General features: G+C 42.4%; 1 protein-coding gene across 4 annotated transcripts in view; it reads right to left on the bottom strand.

Annotated features, from left to right (window-relative positions):
• LOC122928882 (kazrin-like) overlaps positions 1 to 15,060 on the bottom strand; it is a 174,829-nt gene that overhangs the window by 11,353 nt on the left and 148,416 nt on the right. For 3 of the 4 annotated variants that reach the window (XM_044282173.1, XM_044282175.1, XM_044282177.1), the window contains 2 exons: positions 13,489 to 13,659; positions 9,040 to 9,123 (listed from right to left, as the gene is read on the bottom strand). In XM_044282173.1, coding sequence (XP_044138108.1) covers positions 9,040 to 9,123; positions 13,489 to 13,659 — 255 coding nt within the window. The remainder of the gene's footprint in view (positions 1 to 9,039; positions 9,124 to 13,488; positions 13,660 to 15,060) is intronic. The other variant, XM_044282174.1, reaches the window with a different exon arrangement.

Below are 15,060 nucleotides of genomic sequence, written 5' to 3' on the forward strand. Positions count from 1 at the left end.
ATTTTAGCATAGCCACTTAGTTAATCAATAAAATGTATCTGTATAGCGCCACCTGCTGTTCATCTTTTCTTATTTCTTTGTCCTGCTCACTAATATGGCCGCACATGCTCAGTTTCATCCTTCAACTGCCTGCTGAGCTGTTATAAGGAGAAAGCGCCAGCAGAATGGACACGCCCCCTGAGCTGCAGCAGAAAAGACATTCCGCCTGAGCTGGATATAAATCTAGCAGAGAAATGCATGGGGAGATCTCTGGACCCATGTGAGGTACAGAGCTGGTTCTGGCTTTGTTATAAAAAGATTGTCATGTACTTTATAATGTCTGATTTTCATTTTTTACATTAGTCATGGGATAACCCCTTTAAGTAAAATGCAGCAAGCTCCATATGCCATTTCCAATCACTGATAGGACCTCCTCCTGGACATTAAAGCCCAGAATGTACATGTATATAAATGGAAAATTACAAGTTTTATTGAATATTTTCCCATAAAAATATATATCTGCTCAGCTCCTCCTGCTCTATGACGTTCTTCATGCAGCTCAGACATCATGATCATAGAAACATAGAATGTGTCGGCAGATAAGAACCATTTGGCCCATCTAGTCTGCCCAATATGTCAACCTGACAGTCTCTTTAAAACATAATATCCAAGCTACCTCCAGCCACCACTAGAGGGAGCCTAGGAGCATACTGATTATTCATCTCTAATATAGTTTGCAGTAAAAAAAAAATATTTTTTAAAAATATATACTGTATATACACTCACCTAAAGAATTATTACACCATACTAATACGGTGTTGGACCCCCTTTTGCCTTCAGAACTGCTTTAATTCTACGTGGCATTGACTCAACAAGGTTCTGATAGCATTCTTTAGAAATGTTGGCCCATATTGATAGGATAGCATCTTGCAGTTGATGGAGATTTGAGGGATGCACATCCAGGGCACGAAGCTCCCGTTCCACCACATCCCAAAGATGCTCTATTGGGTTGAGATCTGGTGACTGTGGGGGCCATTTTAGTACAGTGAACTCATTGTCATGTTCAAGAAACCAATTTGAAATGATTCGAGCTTTGTGACATGGTGCATTATCCTGCTGGAAGTAGCCATCAGAGGATGGGTACATGGTGGTCATGAAGGGATGGACATGGTCAGAAACAATGCTCAGGTAGCCCGTGGCATTTAAACGATGGCCAATTGGCACTAAGGGGCCTAAAGTGTGCCCAGAAAACATCCCCCACACCATTACACCACCACCACCAGCCTGCACAGTGGTAACAAGGCATGATGGATACATGTTCTCATTCTGTTTACGCCAAATTCGGACTCTACCATTTAAATGTCTCAACAGAAATCGAGACTCATCAGACCAGGCAACATTTTTCCAGTCTTCAACAGTCCAATTTTGGTGAGCTCGTGCAAATTGTAGCCTCTTTTTCCTATTTGTAGTGGAGATGAGTGGTACCCGGTGGGGTCTTCTGCTGTTGTAGCCCACCTTTCTTTCCCATTCTGACATTCAGTTTGGAGTTCAGGAGATTGTCTTGACCAGGACCACAACCCTACATGCATTGAAGCAACTGCCATGTGATTGGTTGACTAGATAATCACATTAATGAGAAATAGAACAGGTGTTCCTAATAATTTTTTAGGTGAGTGTGTGTATAATATATATATATATATATATATATATATATATATATATATATATATATATATATATATATATACACATATATATACACATATATAGAAACCAAAATGCGGGTCTCAGCAGCACAAGACAAAAATATATAGGTGTACGTCCTCTCAGCCGTGGGCTCAAGCGGCTATAAATAGATAGGCATCAAAAGGATGAGGCAGCACTCCTGGGAATAAAAGATCCACCATTTTCACTTTACCTGGAGTGCTGCCTCATCCTTTTGATATATATATATATATATATATATATATATATATATATATATATATATATATATATATATATATATATATATATATATATATATATATATATATATATATATACACACACACACACACACACACACACATATACATACACACACATATACATACACACACATATACATACACACACATATACATACACACACACACACACACACACACAATGTAAGCCAGTATATAAAAAATGAAGAAAAAAAATTCCTCAGTGATTGATACCTTTTAATGGCTAACTGAAAAGATGATGACAAAATTGCAAGCTTTCGAGGCTGCTTGGGTCTCTTAGTCAGGCATCTCTCCTGATGAAGAGGCCCAAGTAGCCTCGTAAGCTTGCAATTTTGTCATCATCTTTTCAGTTAGCCATTAAACTGTATCAACCGCTTAGGCTACTTTCACACTTGCGCTTGATCGGATCCGTTCTGAACGGATCCGATCATATTAATGCAGACGGAGGCTCCGTTCAGTACGGATCCATCTGCATTAATAACTTAGAAAAATTTCGCAAGTGCGCAAGTAGCCTGAGCGGATCCGTTCAGACTTTCAATGTAAAGTCAATGGGGGACAGATCCGCTTGAAGATTGAGCCATATGGTGACATCTTCAAGCGGATCCGTTCCCATTGACTTACATTGTAAGTCTGAACGGATCCGCACGCCTCCGCACGGCCAGGCGGACAGCTGAACGCTGCAAGCAGCGTTCAGCTGTCCGCCTGTCCGTGCGGAGGCGAGCGGAGCGGAGGCTGAACGCCGCCAGACTGATGCAGTCTGAGCGGATCCGCTCCATTCAGACTGCATCAGGGCTGGACGGAGGCGTTCGGGTCCGCTCGTGAGCTCCTTCAAACGGAGCTCACGAGCGGACCGACGAACGCTAGTGTGAAAGTAGCCTTAGGAATCTCAGTCTTTTTTCATCTGTTAAATAGTATGCAGTAAGCCAAGCTCCCATTATTGGTGGCTGCACATAGCGAGAACTATGTAATCCTTTTCCTTATGTCCAGCTTGGGTATACCAGTATATATATATTTTTTTCATTATTAGATATCCACTATAGATTCACAGCTATAGGGCCACCGATTGAGACCCCTGTACTAGACTAGGTTCCTTCACTTCAAGCCACAAGTTGCCGTCCCTCCTTCCCTACACATTTATCCAAAATGACCATCAAATGACAAAACACAAAATAATAATCCGACTTAAGACTCCACACAAACTGAACAACCACTTAGTACACTTGTTCAATAAAACCTTAAAACAAATTACAAATCTCCCAGGGCCCCTAGGCTCCACTTCTATCAAAGGCTGCTGTGATTTTTCACAAGCGACAATTTTAACCCTCTATTCAGTCATGTCAGCTTCATACGCCATCCTCTGTAGCAGATCAAGAGGATGCCACATGCCAATTGTTCAGAGTCCCAAGGGAATTCTGCAGTTGTGGGATGGTTGGAATAAAACTAGGTCAGTTTTACATAAAACGGTTAATCTATCCCCTTAGCCAGTTTGGATTCATTTAAAGTCGGTGTGGGCGGCGAGGGCGTTTTTGATGTTTAAAGCTGCTGTAGCTGTATCTTTCAAAGCCTTGAAGAATAATAGCCATCAGGTGAAGATATTGATTCTGGCCACAAGAGGGAGCAATCAATCTTAGAGACACACACAGCATACATTATGTATGAGGATGTCTGCTTGTCAGACAGAACATAAGCAACAGTATATTATATAAAAAAATAAAATAAAATAAGGGCTTAAAACAGGAAATACTATACAATACTAATATACAATCTCACCACAAGCATGGCAAAGTGGTTGCTTTTGAAGGTCTGTCACAGGTTTACCAAATAAACCTTTGGGATATATAGAAGCAGTTTGCATATGGTCATGGATCACATCCTACCCAGTCTTACAATGGTGGAAAAAACTACAACACAGTGAACAAGTGTACTACTCTCCCCGAACTCCCATAGACGTGCAAGCTCGGCTGCAGCATGCATGTGTTGCGAACGGGAAGACAGGAATAAACCACTGCCAGACAACCTTAATGGTGGCTTATCTCCCCAAAACCAAAGCATTGAACTTGTTGAAATTCAACTGCCCGATTCTTCCCTCCCTCAACATCTGCCATTGAAGAGTGATGAGATGGTTGGCCAGTCAGGCCGAGATTGGACAGTTAAGCCAACTTTACCCCAGTGTGTAAGGCATCTTTAGACTCAGGATATATCATTAGACACAACCCATTTGGAAGATTCATCTGACGTACTTTGTATACAAGGAGGAGAATATTTTGCCCTCCTCTTCCCCAATCTTTCAAATGAAGAGTCCTTTTACATGGGGCAATTTCAACACATAAAAAGCACCAAAAAACAAGTTGTTTGGCGCTCGGTTTTACACAGCATTACTACGATCATTCATCCCCCATTACAGGCTGTATTACACAGCCCAATGTGGCAGACGATTGTCGGGAGGGAAGCCTTCCCTGCTTGCTAGCGGAGGAGACTACTGCTATTACATGCAGTGATCTCCTCGGCAGCATATGGAGGAGCGATGCCGTCACTCGTCCCGATGCTGTATAGTGGCAGATTGTGGTGTCTAATAATGACGTGCAAGTTCCTATACACTTGAATGGGAAGGCTTCTTGTGTTTACACCTGCTTGCCGTCGCGATGTCAACAGAAACAAGGAAAACAAAGAAGGGACAGCTGTGCTCGTACGGTGCGCTGCCTTCTCTTCAAGCAGCTGAGCGGCGATGTTGCCGGGTGTCGGAGCCCCACCGATCTGATATTGATGACCTATCCTGAGGATAGGTCATCAATATTTAAATCCTGGAAAACCCCTTTTAGTCGAGTGACAAATGATGTACAAGTAGCACAATGTGCGGGATGCAACTCATCCAAAATGTGCGAGCCACCAAAAGCTGTCAGCCATAGTTGCATCCTGCTGACATCCAGGCACTTTCATTCACTTGTATGGGTAAAAAAGGCTTGATATATATGGCCCAATTTTCATTGCAAATGTGGCCGTTTAGTGTTTGCCTGTGAGTGAAGAGGGGCTCTATGAGAAGAAAACAGGAACAGTGCCACTCTTGTCTTCTGGCCGTGTCTGGCAATGCAGATTATTCCGATTCAAGATGGCTGCAATATCAGACACATGTCCTTTTTTTTTCTTTCTAATGTCACTAAAGGGAACCTGTCAAAGGGTATGTGTCCTCCAAACCACCAACCAGTACCTGACCGTTCTGAAGGGAATGGGAGCTGAGCTGCAGTAGCCCAGCATGACCCCTAAACGTGGACCAAGCTGTGCTTCTGGCTCTGTTCTCTGTGTTAGCTCCGGCAGCTGCTGCTAACAGCCATTCGTTGGGGGCGACTGATGTCAGACCACCCCCGATCTGACATTGATGACCTATCCTAGGGTCAACAATACCTATAACCCCCAAAACCACTTTGACGTATACTGAAGGTCAAGTGAATGGGACAAGCATTGCTTGCACTTCAGCATTCAAGTGAATATTTTCACCTTTTAATAAAAGTTTGGCTGGACGTGGATATTTTAAATTTGGAACAAAAACAATATAATGTCAGATGGCGAACAGTTTATATAATCAAATATACAAGTGTACAGCGGCTCACCCCACCTCTTCTCAAGGACCCGGTGCTCACTCCACGGATTCACCCAAATCCGATTAGAAAAGTGCAAAATCAAAAAGTAATTGGAGGGCACTCAAATATCTGACCACATCCACGGCAGGATATCAGTAATCCTAATTTATTTGCATTAATTAAAAATAATTAAAAACTTACACACACATAAGACATACACATGTAACCGCAGCACCAATTATAGAACTCAATATCGCTATAATACTTGGTCAATCCTGTGACCATGTACAATCGCCAGGTCTGGCGTATGGATCGCTTATGAGTGTCCGCACTTAATCGCCGGTTCAGGCGTCTGTATGCAGTGAAAGTCACATATATAGTGTAATCACATAAACCCCATAGGGCAAAGTACTTTACCCCTCTTCCGATCCCGTAGGATATTCCTCCAGCAGCCGCTTAGACTCACCCGGCGTCCAAAGTGGTCAATAGGTCTCAAACGCGGTGTCCCACGTGACCTAGCTGCGTATCACGTGATGCACACCGCTCTGCAGAAGGCAATGCCGTGGGGGAAGGGGCTTGATCCCCGAAACGCGTACGGTTCATGACAGCAAAGGACGTTACAATGGAATCTTGAGGTGCCATTATCAACAGGCATTTCACCCCCCGGACCCCCAACACAGAGATAAGCACACGGTCCAGACTTTAGGACCAAGCGTACTTACCAGCCTTCTGCAGAGCGGTGTGCATCACGTGATACGCAGCTAAGTCACGTGGGACGCCGCGTTTGAGACCTATTGACCACTCGGGACGCCGGGTGAGTCTAAGCGGCTGCTGGAGGAATATCCTACTGGATCGGAAGAGGAGTAAAGTACTTTGCCCTATGGGGTTTATGTGATTACACTATATATGTGACTTTCACTGCATACAGACGCCTGAACCGGCGATTAAGTGCGGACACTCATAAGCGATCCATACGCCAGACCTGGCGATCGCACATGGTCACAGGATTGACCAAGTATTATAGCGATATTGAGTTCTATAATTGGTCCTGCGGTTACATGTGTATGTCTTTTATATTATATGTGTGTAAGTTTTTAATTATTTTTAATTAATGCAAATAAATTAGGATTACTGATATCCTGCCGTGGATGTGGTCAGATATTTGAGTGCCCTCCAATTACTTTTTGAGTTTATATAATCACTCTCCCTTTTGGTTAAGATTTTGTCCTCAAATCCAATACGATCTACTGCAGCCGTTGATGCCATGTATCTCCCCCACAGGCTGCAGGCTCTCGGGGACTGAATTTCAAAACTTATTCAGTGTGTGGTTGTATCAGTTCATTAAGCAAGAACTAATACAGTCCCTTTAAATTTGTATTCATCCAAACATCATTTATTTACATGGTTTTGTAAATGCATTTTGATTTGACAGAAATATGTATCAGTAGCGGCTCACTGAAGAACAGTACAGGAAGATTACAAGACCCAAGGGACGTCAGAGGTTTGCACATAGATGCCAGTTTTATGCTCTAGTAATTGTACATACAATGTATTCACAGTCAGGCTTGTCCACATATCAGGCAGGGATGGGTGCAGACCCTTGTGCTGTCAGACTTTCCCATCCAGCAGGAGATTAGTCCTATGGTACTACCTGAAGGAACGTGGCATACAACCTTGCTTCAGGAAGGACATCCAGGGTTAAAGCTGGACACAAATCCATGAAAAAAAGACCGCAACTGATGCCTACTGAAAATAATAGGATCAGTTGAACTGAGTCTTGGAGATATGTGAACAAACCCTACAGCGTTCTTAACATCTAGAATGTAGCAGATCATTGTTCATTGGGATTTTGTAGAATTCAGCAGAATGTTGAATTTTTAGCCAGACACCAGGAAATTCACGATCAACCAGGCACAATGCCTTGTAGGACCAGCTCAGCTATCCGTCGCTTCATTTTGGAGAAAAAGTACTTTCAATGCATATTTAGATGAGCAATTGAGTGCACAGAGGGCGGGTCCAAGCCACTCTGCACTCTTGCTCCTCCTGCCACCCTCTCCTTCCTGAGTGACGGGCCAGACGAGAAGACCCGGCCCTGTCAATCAAGGAGAGGGAGGAATTGGCAGAAAGGTTAAGGGTGCACAGAGTGGCTTGGCCATGCCCTTGATGCACTTAATTGCTCATTTGCATATGGATTAAAAGTACTTTTTGTCCATAATGAAACGGTTCAATAAGTGAAAGGTATCATAGTCATCTGAGCTAGCCCTACAAGACACTGCGTCTAGTTTAACAGCGAATTTCCTGATTTATTTTATGGGTATGACCACATGGCGCAGTTGAGTACTGTGTGACCGTACAGGCCACAGCGGGTTTTAATTAAACTAATAGGGACCGCACTCTTTAGTTAGACTGTATTGTTAATGGCTGCGCGGTACCCACAATACCACAGTGCCATTAACAGTATAGACCAACTAAACCGTGCAATCCTAATTAGTTTAATTAAAGTCTGCTGCGCCTTGTACAGCCACATGGTACTCAACCACATCCCAGCTGTGTGGCAACCGCAACATGACTGCGCCGTGTGGTTGTACCCTAAAGGCTCACTTAGACTGCCCAGTTTTCAGGAAGATTATCCTAGTTGCCGATAATCTGCCCATGTAAAAGGTGCTGCGGACACCTCAATCATCGTTCCTGGACAGCAGATCGTGCTGTCTAAGCGGCACTCTGCTGTCCAGAAACAAATCAAATTGTATGAGGACGAGTGATATCAGAAGCCATCGCTCGTCCTCATACAGTGGGGGTGATCGCTGCATGAAAATGCAGCTCTTCACCTCCACTAACGAGCAGGAAATTGTCAGTAAGGAATGCTTGTAGGGGACAATTGTCTGCTCATTGGCACTGTGTCAATGCACCTTAAAGGGGTTGTGCAGGCCATACATATTGATGTCCCATAGTCAGGATAGGTCATCAATATCTGATTGGCGGGGGTCCGACACGCAGAACCCCGTTGATCAGCTTTTTGAAGAGGAGGCAGCACTCAATTTGAGCGCTGCTTCCTGTTAATGGAGCGCAGCATCGTCTTCAAAACAGCTGATCGTGCGGGTGCCAGGCATCGGACCTCGGCTGATCAGATATTGATGCCCTATCCCGATAACAGGTCATCAAGTATGGCAGCCAGATTTAGTCTGACATTAGCTAGAATAAGTTGCAATCTATAGGATTTTGAATTTGCATTCTAGACTGGCAGCTATGCATATACCCCCTCTGATCGGCCCCACTGTTACCAACCCCTTTTGATTTTCCCTCAGTGTGTTAACAATTGTGTGAAAATTTCAGAGGATTAGGTGCATGAGTTAGCCATAAGAATTGTGCTGATTGATCCGATGATACAAGGTGACAAACAAAAAAAAAAAAAAAAGGGAAAAAAAAGTGCACAAAAATTTGGATTAAAAAAAAGGGAAAAGAAGAGGTGTTTTCCCTAAGAACTTTAGTCTTACCGCTATCCCTCTTGTGGAGGGCTCCTTTTCAATGTAGTGATCAAAAACACGATATTCCTTTCTCTGGGCAACACACTTTGTTATCTGGAGAAACAGGTCAGAAGCATGATAATCTAACTAGGATATATTTTAAACTAAGCCACAAGAAGGGGATGGGAGAGGAGAGTGAAGAGACATGTTGAATGCATTGTCAGGGACATATGCGAGTCAGGAACACCAAAGACATTAAAAATATAACCCTTTATAGAAAATATAAATATATTAACGTTAAAGTAGGCGAGAACCAAAAGCGTATGACGGTTGTAGTTATCTTCATCCTAGCTGGACAAGTCTTCTTCCCAATTTAAGTGTTAAGAGAAGAATATGACCAGGTTTCTGGAATCTGAACCACAAAGGGAAGCTCTGTTCTTGGAGCCATTTTCCAAAATTTTTGGTTTGAGTTCTTAAAAGGCATCTCTCCTTGGTTGATCTCAAATTGCCATAGCCACCTGGAAGGCTAATGAAGGAAGTAACTTCAATCTGTGTTGGACCCTAGATGAAAGAGGTTGGCTGGCTCCAAACTTATTTTTGAGGCCCCGTTGTATTAGGGGCATATTATTCCAGCAAAGCCTGGGCCTGCTGGGTAGGTTTAACTGTGGCCCCAAAAACAGTAAATCAGTCGGTTCTAAAGTTGATCCAATTGTGAATCATCACTTACTGTAGGTCAAGTTCCTCCTAAACAAGGCACATAGCTTTTTGCTTGGTATTTTATACTGTAGATTTGGGGCTTTCAAAAAAGCTAAATTGCTCCTTCATTTGCACCAGTGTCAAACTTGTAGATGTTCTTTGATACATCAGGATGTGACACTAGGCTGGATTTCCTAACTTTCAATGCACACAAGACATACATAGGGCCCTTCGGCCGATAAAGCAGTCAATGATAGAGAACGAACATTCAAATGGTCTCGGTCATTAGCTGAACTTATATGCAGCAATGACTGAGGATAAATGATCGTTACTATGATTGTTTGTCCCCATACAGTTTCCCTGTTGGTCAACAGCACATCTCCGATTCCAAAAGACGATGTGCTGTTGATTAACGAGGATTTAGATGCCATATTAAAGAGGTGATCATCTGATGAATGAGCATTTGTTTGTTTGCTGGCTAATCAGTATCGCCTTAGGCTCCATTCACACGTCCGTTATAACACTCCGTTTTCGTTCCGTTTTAAATCGGAACGTTTTTTCGGATCCATTAATTTCAATTGCCTCAGCAAAAATATGGACACCATTCATAGTGCTGTCCGAATCACTGAATCCGTTCCGTTTTCCTATTTTCGAGTATGCGGATCCTGGAAAAAAATGAAGCTTGTCCTACTTTCTGTCAGTTTTTCTGGTCCGTTGTCCATTCAAGTCAATGGATCCGCATAAAAACTGATGACATGCACAAAACCATCCGAATGTCATCAGTTTTTTAACTGATCAGTTGACAGGAAACAAAAAATAATAATTAAGTCCAGCCCTCAGTGCCTGTGGTGAGAGAAGTTCAGGTCATCTTCTGCTCTCCTGCAAAATGGCATATGAAGTGGACCGATTGATCACTATGATCCAGGTACATTATCCAAGTCTTCAGACATGACGATCGGTGAGATAACTGTAGAAAACTAAGCTAGCAAGGCAGAGATTTCTTACACAGCTCCTACTACACCAAAAGCACAATAAAATGGCACCTGTTCTAGAAGATGTCCTCTGTTTTTTTTGGTACCCTAGCAACATCTATTTCTCCTCCTCTTTTCTTTTGGAAAAAAAATAAATAAAAAACGGAATCACGGAAAGGATTCGGAAGCACTTTAGTAAAAAAACTGAAGGTTGTACTGAAAAACGGATCCGCAAAAAAAAGGAACGTTTATCTGGAAAGGTAAAAATACTGACGTGTGAATGGACCCTTATTCAGCGAGTCAGTGTTTGGTCAGTGATTTCCATCAGTGATTGTGAGCCAAAACCAGGAGTCTGTCTAAATACTGAACAGGTGCAGATCTTTCCCTCATACCTTATCTCTATGAAGGCTCCAATGCTGGTTATGGGTCACAGTCACTGATGGAAATCACTGGCCAAAACACTGATGTGTCAATAAGGCTTTACATGGGAAAATGATCAGTAACAAGCGTTCGTATGAATGCTCATCTCCGATAACAGTCATAATCAACAGCCTATATAAAAGGGCCTTTAATTAGGATGTAAAGAACTTTTTGGCAGTGATTAGTGAGTGGGGTTTACCTGGTGGATAAATGTATAATTAGTAAAACAATGTAATAGGATGTAAGTGTTAAGTGCTTATGTGCCCAAACTAATGAAAGTGAGCTTGAAACCACATAAAAAATATTTACAAACATCACAACTCGAGTAATTTCAGTTCATTTAAGTTTTGGTGGTGATGAGTGACAGAATGTAGTACAAAGTACATAGACTTAACCGTGTAGAAAAGAATCAGGAGACAAAGTAATTGCATGGATAACTGCATGAAATGTCGCCTTATTATGAACCAACTGAGCTCCAATTATCTCGGAGTTAATGTGGATCACTAGAAAACATACTGATTAAGATCTCAGCAAAAATGGCTCCTCTGGGAGCACTGATTTCCATGCTAATCTCAACTATTTTATCAGGATGGCCTGTGCCAGAAACAAGCACAAGACCGTTCAAATTGCCTTACAGTTCAGTGCAGTATTGGTGGAATGTTATACTTAGAGGGGTGGTGGTGGTGAAGGGGGGAACCGATGGAGGTTCAGAGATGAAAAGGTTGCGTTGGTTTTATGGGAAATAGTTGAAAATTTTGACCTTTCTCAATACTAGGAAATTTTATAAGATTTTTTTCTCGTGCATGGCCTGAAATAAGTTTTTTCAAACCACAGAAGTGAGGAGGGTAAACAATCAGGTAATTTTCAAGCACAGAGGTCCAGGATTCTGCCTGACTTCATTGGCCTGCATGGTCCTTTTCTACTGCCCCAAAGTTTAAAGAGTAGAACTACTTAGTTTAAATGAAAAATTCTAGACTTAGAATTTTTTGGAGGGGGGGGGGAATGTGGGGTCATAAGGGTAACCAAGAACTCTCAATGTCTGGAAATGGACACCTGAATATGTGGAATCTTAGCATTTTTGTCACAAAGATGAAGGTGAAGCATTCTAAAGGGTGATGGAAGGAGTGTGGAGGAGGAAACAAGCACCAGGTTATTCTGTCTTTGGTAGCAAAAGCCGGTTATATAAAATTGTGTGTGTGACTGATTTAGAATGGGGACCCCCTCCCTTCTGTGTACCTTAAATGTATGGCCAAGCTTCATAGCAGGTCACTACATTTTGCTGGCTTTAAAGGGGTTTTCTGAGACTTTATAACTGAAGACCTATCCTCAGGACAGGTCATTAGGATCTGATTGGTGGGAGTCCGAAAAGCAGAACACCCGCCGATCAGCTGTTTGAGGAGGCACCGGTGCCGTGGCCTTCTCACAGCTTTTCCAAGGCCAGTGATGACACATTGTCCAGAGATGGGCGCAGCTCAGCCCCACTGAAGTGAATAGGGATGAGCTGCAATACCAAGCATGTACAATGTATAGAGCTGTGCTTGGTAAGCACAGAGGAGGCCTTAGAGCTCACAGAAGCGCCGGTGCCTTTTCAAACAGCTGATCAGCGGGGGTCCCAGGTTTCGGACCACCACCAGATACTCATGACCATATCCAGAAGATAGGTATCATAAAATCTTGGAAAACTCTTTGAAAAAACTAACCAGCATAACATTCAATCTACTTCTATAACCAATTCATGTTATGCTTCAAACTTCAAAAAATGATAATACACCGATGTAAATTATGTGTGGAAGATTAAAATAAAACCGCTCATTATATAAAGGGGTGTAAAATGTCAATGTACATGTATACAAAATTAACCTCCCTATATTGCAACTTGGATTTAAATGAGTCTGTATTGGATCACATTGTTGGAAGTTCAGGTTCTGGGCCACCTACACCCTGAAAGAAGTCCCAGCACTCTTTCACAGACCACGCACACGAGTGATCATGTCTTCATGGGAGACCAACAATGTCAACAATTTTTTATTGGTTACAGTAAATAGTTGCAATGTTGTCTTTAATAGGGCTGAAAAGGACCACTAGACTCACCAACATTAAATTTTGGTGCATAGTTTACAATAATCCATGACAACCAATCATGCTTCATATCATTACACCAAACAGATGATAGCACACTTCTGATTGGTTGTCACGACTGAATATAAATATGGCACGTTACGTTATTGCAGTGGTCAGGAATGATTTGTACTCTCTGCAAGGAGGCCCGGTCTTTGGTTATGGTGTTGAAAGTTATGGATGACTAGGTGTTGGGAAGAACTGCACTATATCTCTCTTTAAACTGCTAATAGAAGAACACCAGGGTCAAAAGTAAATATATTTTATATCTCACCATTGCTAGCTCAGCTTCAAGCTCTTTGATCCGATTGTCCTTCAAGTCCAACTGTGACCGAAGAGAACTGGCATGGTCTGTTGCTTCCTTGGCCTGGCGCCGCAGTTCCCACTTTTCCCGCTCCAAAAGATCTTTTTCTTTCGCTAAAACCTTGACTGCATCTTCACTTTCCTGAAAAAGAAAAGACATGACATATAGGTGCTATCTACCGCAGCGTCTGTACTAGAATTCTTAAGGTGAGCCGGTGTTTGTGCTTTTAATGCTCCCTCATATTCACCTCTCAAAGTTCGTAGGACTCAGGAATATGCAGAGGATAGGCCATGAACGTGTGACTGATGGGGTTCCCATGAGTGGTGTAAATGGAAGTTTTGGAAAATGTGTAACAGGGCCTCTCACAAAACATCTCTTACTTCTAATACTAGTGTATGCATATGTGGCAGAGAGCCTCTCAGGAAACAAGTCCTGGGTAGGGATGAGTGAACTTGTGTTTTCAAGGTTCAGGTTATCTAAGAATTCTGTTATGGATTCCGCTACCACAGACCATAAGCTATGGTCCGTGGTAGTGGAATCCATAACAGAATTCTTAGATAACCCGAACCTTGAAAACAGAAGTTTGTTCTACACTAGCCCCGGGTGCTTCTGTTACCTCTGCAGCCACTAAAGCAACACCCCAGGATCCAACACAGCTTCTCCCTGGACCCTCCTCACTGATCAGCAGAATGAAATGATGGCCCATCAAAATATATTTATAAGAGACCACCAATCCTAGGTGTTGGCACATACATAAGGACTTGTATAAGACTTTACTGCCCTGAACATGGTCATAATATGGACTGGATTCCCTAGTGGTGGGGGTGCGAATTAGGAAAAACCAATGAATTCAAACTGAGAAACCTGATAAAGTATTAGAAAACAAGTAAAGTTTGGTTGATACCAGGGAACGATAAAATGCATGCAACCGGAACGCAAATGGAGAGGAGATAGATTATAGGGTTTAGGGTCTTATTTCATGTTCATTTTGTTCTTAAAGGGGTTGTGCGAAATACAGACATCTGTAAGTCCTCAGACTTGTCTGCCCAGTAAGACACATTGGTTAAACTACAGGATCCAAAAAAATACCATTAAAAGGAGGCTATTATGAGTTCCTCCAACCCATACCTTGGGGTTGAACTTTACATTATGACCCGGTTATGTGAGGGTGCCAGGTATGCCATCATGTAGTCTGTGCCAAGGCTGCAGGAAACAATCACTGATCAATCTATTCAGCAGAGTAGATTAAGCTCTGCGGTAGTAAAATGCCAGGGATGTGAAATGTGGAATGAAACGATGTCAGAAAACGGATTAGTCTTTTTATATCAACCAGTGAAGCATTAGTCCCTGGGTGAAGGGAACGGCTTCCAGATGTTCCAGGTTTATGTCATGTAAATAAAAATGATGAACAGCTGTTTGAAAGAGAATCCGGAAAATTGTTGGGAGGGAGGATACACTGTATGTACGCGGCTTACCAAGGCAAACAAAAAAAATTCTGCTAAATCTTTATCATATCTTGTATTTTTAAACCCCCAACAACAA

This window comes from Bufo gargarizans, chromosome 2, assembly GCF_014858855.1.
Source record: "Bufo gargarizans isolate SCDJY-AF-19 chromosome 2, ASM1485885v1, whole genome shotgun sequence".
In the NCBI taxonomy this organism is placed as follows: domain Eukaryota; kingdom Metazoa; phylum Chordata; class Amphibia; order Anura; family Bufonidae; genus Bufo; species Bufo gargarizans.